This window comes from Mus caroli, chromosome 19, assembly GCF_900094665.2.
Source record: "Mus caroli chromosome 19, CAROLI_EIJ_v1.1, whole genome shotgun sequence".
Taxonomy (NCBI): Eukaryota; Metazoa; Chordata; class Mammalia; order Rodentia; family Muridae; genus Mus; species Mus caroli.
The window spans coordinates 3292329-3298328 of record NC_034588.1 but is presented as its reverse complement, the minus strand read 5'-3'; the positions used below and the strand labels follow the sequence as shown (position 1 = coordinate 3298328).

The window sequence follows — 6000 nt, the reverse complement described above, 5'->3', positions numbered from 1 at the left end:
AGTGTCAGGGGTAGCCTGGACCCTGCCTGACCTCTGCAGCTACAGTGTCAGGGGGTAGCCTGGACCCTGCCTGACCTCTGCAACTACAGTGTCATGGGGTAGCCTGGACCTTGCCTGACCTCTGCAGCTACAGTGTCATGGGGTAGCCTGGACCCTGCCTGACCTCTGCAGCTACAGTGTCAGGGGGAATCCTGGACCCAGGAAGGGTAGGAAGTGATGGGCAAGCAAAAGAACAGGGCTGTAGAGCCATGCCAGCTTTATTAAGGGAGTAGGATCTTGGGGTCTTGGGATGGGATGGGATTGGAGATTTGAGGGGGCAAAAAGATGGCGGCAGTAAAGACCTGTGGGAAGAAAGCCAAGAGCCTGCACCCTTAGGACCCAGGCCCACAGGGAAGCCTGAAAAGGCCACTTGAGGTCCAACCATAAACACTGTGGCCCTCAGTGCTGGAGTGAGAGGAGGAGCTTTGCTGAGATCTCAGAACAGGCACAGGGACCCTGAGGTGTCACATCTTACCCAGGAAGAAAGTACGGCTGGGGATGAAGTACCACCTCAATCTGAGCACCCGAGAGGACCCAGCAGGAGTCCCACCTGGCCTCCCTGCAAACAGTGCCCTTGTTCTTGTCCCTTTGCCCACTCGTCTGGGGAGACACTCTTTCAAAGACCTGAGGGGCACGGCATGCAAGTTGCTAAGGCAACCCTGCCTTCAGGACCAGCCTGCCTCACCAAGCCAGGGGAAGGCCCACTAAACCCAAAGCTAAGCCCCAGTTCTGCTCCCCTGCGTCTCCCAGCAGTCATCACACACAGCAAGAGTCAGCCTGGCCCCTCCCACACAGGGCAGACACAGGGATCCTTGGGACCCCTGGATCACTCTCAGAGACCCTGCCTAGCTCACAAAACCACACACTGAAATACTCCCAGTCCAGCCTGAGAGAGAAAAACCCTTTGGTCGTTAGCCACATTGAAAGAAACCTCAAAGGCCTGGCAATGGGGGGTGGAGATGGGGGGCGCAGGGAGATGAGGGGTGGGTTGTGAAGCAGGACATGCAGCCATGTTCCCCAAGGCCTGTGGATCCCCAAGGATCTGTGGGATCCAGTACTCCCCATCCCAAGATCCTGCACAAGCCACACACACCTGTCTGCAGACTCTGTCATCCACCCCCAAGGAGGTACAGCAAGGAAACTGAGGCCGCCTTGCCTAACCGTCTTAGCGAGCCCCACCCATGCACCACCCACGGACTGACAACATCCCCAGGGAGACGATCATCTGCTCTCACACAGGCAAGGAACAGCCAAGCCTCCTGGTTACTATTGTTAGTAACCATACCACCCAGAATAGTATCAGCCCCTTGGATGTCTCTGAGGGTTTCTCCCCCTCACAGGGCTCCACCGGGGCAGGGACAATGGTCAAGGGCACTGGCGGGATGGGAACTGGACCGGCAGAGGATGGGCCAGGGGAGCTGGAAGGCAGGACACCTGGGTTTCCTAGGAGGCAGCCAAGCTTGGAGCTGTGCACTCCGGGGGAGAGGCAGCTCCCCAGAGCTGCTCCTGATGTGAAGTCAGTTGTCACTTCTGTTAAAGTCATTAATTCCTAATTCCCCAATTACCTCATTAGGCGGCGGTGGGGAGAACGCGGCCGCTCCTACAGCAAATAATTATGGGAGTCAAAATTAATTTGGCAAAGTGGAGCGACGCTTTATTAGAAACGTCAAATTGCTTTTCTCTTATTTTGCTGCCGCCTCCCCACTCTCTGAGAACTGCTAACCATGCTGTGGTGGGAGCTGATGTGTCACTGGGGGAGGAGGGGACTTGGGGGCTGCCCCCAAGGGGCTGTGAGCCCATCTGGTACCCAGCTCCCCCTCGGTGCCTGCGTCTCTTGGGACCTCCACCCTTCTCAGAATCCTCCCTATGCTCTGCAGCACCTAGGCCTAGCTCCCTCACAGGGCTGCACCAGGGGAGGCTTGAGGGAAGAATGCCTCCTCACAGACTTCTTGCCCTTCCTGCTCTGGATGGAAGCATCATCCCCTAAACTCCCATGCCCAGGTGACTAGTCACAGGTTACCAGGATGCGGAATGCTGTGCAATGAGCTCATTACATATATGACCTCATTTAAGGCTTCTGCCCTCTCAGTGTGGGCACATCTGGGGAAACCGAGGCTCGGAGAGCTGCAGTGACTTGCACAGGCACAGTGCAAAACTACAGAAAGTGCTGGGGCTCAAACTCACCATCAGCTCCAGAGCCACACATGGCCTCACAGGACAGAGAAGAGGGGACAGCTCAAAAGGACTCAGGGAAACATGACGGTACCCAACCACACGGTCAGGCGACTGAAACCACAGGGAATGAAAGCTCACAGCCACACTCATCCAGGGGCACTGACACAGGGTCTCTCTGGGTCACCTCGACCCACAGCCATCTCTCTGTCACAACTGTCGCATGCCCGCCACCACACTGCTGTCCACAGTTCACCATTTCTCTGCATGGGCTGTCACACAACTGGCCTCCGCCTCAGCCCCTGCTCTTCCCTCTGTGTCCTTCCCCTCCTGGGAACCAAGCTTGTCACCCACCACTATCACTAGTCATGCTCTGTTCACAGGATGCCTTCGCTTCACACCTTGGTGTTGGAGGAGCTGGGGTGTAGGAACCCAGAGCCCCATCCTTGCTCAGATGGGGAAGGTCTGACCCTACTCCAGCCTCCTCTGCTGGTTTTCTCCCCCTTCCCAATTCTTCCCTCCACAACACCCAGGGTTCCCCACATAGACCTTTCCAACTGGCACACAGAGCCTGGTCAGCCTGCTCTACCCTCACAGCTCAAGGCTCTGGCTTGATACAAACCGAAAACTGAGGGCAAAGGAGCTGAGTATGGAGCTGGAGGCTGAGGTCGGAGGCTGGGGCTCAAGAGTGCAGAGAAGGAAGGGGTGTGGCAGAGGCTAAGTTCAGAAATGAAATGAATGTAGGGAAGAGTGTAGGGCAAGATGTGAGGCTCAACCAAGACATCAATGAGGAATGAACTGGACTAGAGTCTGTGGGAAAGACCTGGCCAAGAGGACCAAAGTGTGGGGCAGGACCATAGGTCACAGGGAATGATGTAAGACAGGACCAGAGGTCACAGGGAAGGATGTAAGATAGGACCAGAAGTCACAGGGTAGGGTGTTGGGTGGAGTCAGAGGTCACAGGGAAGGGTGTGGGATGAGGTCAGAGGTCACAGGGAAGGATGTGGGACAGAACCAGAGGTCACAGGGAAAGATGTGGGGTGGGCAAAGAGAAAGGAAAAGGGATAAACCAGCAATAGACAAATGGGATGTGAGGCTCAACCAAGAGATCAGTGAGGAATGAACTTGACTAGAACCTGTGGAAAAGACCTGGCCAAGGGTCTGCTGGGATGGCAAAGGTCATGAAAACACAAAAGCAGGGCGGGGCTCAAAGTCAAGACAAAGAGGCACAGGTGACCACTGTTGGGTAAGTAGGCGTGAGGGAGAAGACAGGGACAGCAGTGAACAGCCACTCTGAAGGCTACAGTAGAATAACCTGGAAGCTTAGACCCCTGGGTACCTGGAAGACAACTGGCCAGCACTGGGTGGCTCCTGAGTGAACAGGAGGAACCTGGATCTCAAAAAACTTCAAAGAGTGAGGGAATGGGGCCCTGAGTTCTCCCCACGAAGGACGGTAGTGAGATGGCATCCCCACCACTGAGGACTGAGGGAATTGGGGCTCAGGATGGCAGGATGGGCACTGAGCCCCAGTCCTTACAATGTGCAGCTGCAGGTAGTCCCCGAGGCCGGAGGCACTGTCCACTCGCACCAGCACAGCGCTCCGCTGGTGAGTACTGAAGCCTACGGCCAGGCGGTCCATCCGTGTACTAGGCCGGTCATTGGGAGGCCATGTATAGGTGATGAGCGCTCCCCCCTTCCCGAAGATGTATGTGGTCCCAGCTGCAGAGAGAAGAAAACGGAGAGGAAGAAATGTCAGTAGGTCCTTGCAGTTGGCTGGGGACCAGAGCCTGAAGACACCAGGGTTAGGGTACTAGGGCTTCAGCTAGGAAGCCCACAAAAGCCACCGGCCCTGTAGCTCCAGGTGCTCAGCTGAGGGCCCTGACAGATGTAGCTGCCTCAAGAATTCTAGCTTTAATGACAGGGATTCAGGTAGCACAGAGTGTGACCAGAGAGAGGCTGTGAGGAGCCCAGACAGCAAGAATGTCTGATGCAGGAAGGACCTTGGGTCTGCTCTGACCAGCTCCACCTCTCCCAAGTGCTTCTCCGGGACCTGAGCCAAGCAACACAGAGGCCTCAAGTGATGGCGGGAAGATGAGCAGGGCTGTGGGCAGCTGTGACTCATAGCTCCTCTTTGGCACCTTGCCAGTGCCAGCCCCTTTGTCCCCTCCCAGTCCCCCGGGGAATCTTCCTGGTCTGTCCAGGGATCCTTGCTTCCACCCTCAGGCAAGGGTACCTGGGTGCCAAAGCCCAGAGGCCTGGAACCCTGCCCAGAAAGGAGGTGGCAAACATGGGGGGTGGGGGGACATGGGGAAAGTTGACAGCCAGAGGAGGAAGGAGGTAGAGAGACAGATGGACAGAGAAGGACAGAGAGGGATGTAGGTAAGGGAAGCGGGAGAGTGGGAGCCTGAGATGTAGGCTCCCTCTCCCAGCCCTCCCCCACCCCACCCTCTCTCCTCTTCGCCATCCGGCTGCCGGGGGCGGGTGTTAGGTCCCTAACGATCTCAGCCCCAAAATAAACCCCATTAGTCGCCATGTTCCCTCCTGCGGCTGACTGAGCTCCCTGGGGGTGGAGGTGGGAGTGGGAGGGGGGCTGGTCACCCAGTTTCCGGGAAGGGAGCCTTGCTGGGAGTCCTGAAGGACTAGACTCTTGGGCCTGCAGGAAGGGAAGGGAGAGACTCGTCCTGCATTCTTTAGGACAGAAACAGAGCAGATGAGATGCATAAGATGCTTGATTAAATGATCAGCTACTAACGACCCCTCTCGAGGCTCTTCTTGGGATGGGGAAAGCGGTTCAAGGGAAGACTTAGCCAGGGAGAAAGGGATACAGATGGAAACTGAGCATGGAAGCCTGCAGCAAGCCAGTAAACACAGCGGAGAACTCTGGTCTAAGGGAAGCAGAGACCCGGGGTCTCTCACCCAGTAGGCCCCTAGTAGTCTGGGCAGTCTGGTGGTAAGAGGGATCCATCAAGGAACTCTAGGTCCCACAGGAGAGGGAAGGGACTTCTGATCGCTTTGAGAGGCTGGGGAGGGAAGGGAGGCTTCAGTCTGGCATCAGAGGCGGTGAGACTAGAGCAAGAGGAGGCACTGGTCCCCTGCTCTTCCCTGAGCTACTTCCTTGTCTCCTACCCTCCTGACAGAGTAAGAATGGGGAGGGACCTCAGGGGTAGGGCAGACATGGAAAAACCACGTGGATGTCTAAAATTGTCATCTTTTTGCAGCCTGTAGTTTGGAAAGCACCCCAGCAGACAGGGGGAGAGCAGCTCTGGCCCTGCAGGCTCAGGTGTGCCTTCTACCTTAGACCCTAGAGGTACAGTGAGGAAGGCTGGGCCTTCGGGTCCCAGTGAGAGGTACACAGAGAGCATCACCTCCATACATACTGCAGGCTACCTGACTGCCTAGAAAGGGCTGGGCCTGGAGAGCAGAGCCAAGCGGCTATGCCTCAGCCAGTACAGTCTCTCAGCTCCCAACACTGCAGCACTCCAGAAAATCGGCTGTTTCCATGACAACCATAATACCCAGGGTCCTCCCTCTCCCTTTCACTCACAAGCTGCACGTTGAATTTGGGAGATTGGATTTGGGGAGCAGAGATGTTGACCTTCCTCTACACACTCCCTGATCCCCGGGTTCCAGGGCCTCCCAGGGAGAGGGCTATTTCATCAGGCTTCTTGGTCCTTTAACACCAGGGAAGGAAACTCCATCTATATGGAATCTGGTCCCAAATCTGCCAGGTCTAAAAAGGAAGCCCTTCCTGCCGGCTTTCCTGCTGGAAGCCATCAGCACGCTCATCAC

At 56.3% G+C, this 6000-nt stretch overlaps 1 protein-coding gene across 24 annotated transcripts in view; it reads right to left on the bottom strand.

The window, feature by feature from the left end:
* Positions 1 to 6000, bottom strand: part of Nrxn2 (neurexin 2) — a 118451-nt gene that overhangs the window by 28485 nt on the left and 83966 nt on the right. For all 24 annotated transcript variants that reach the window (XM_029472642.1, XM_021151512.2, XM_021151513.2 and 21 more), the window contains one exon: positions 3749 to 3930. In XM_029472642.1, coding sequence (XP_029328502.1) covers positions 3749 to 3930 — 182 coding nt within the window. The remainder of the gene's footprint in view (positions 1 to 3748; positions 3931 to 6000) is intronic.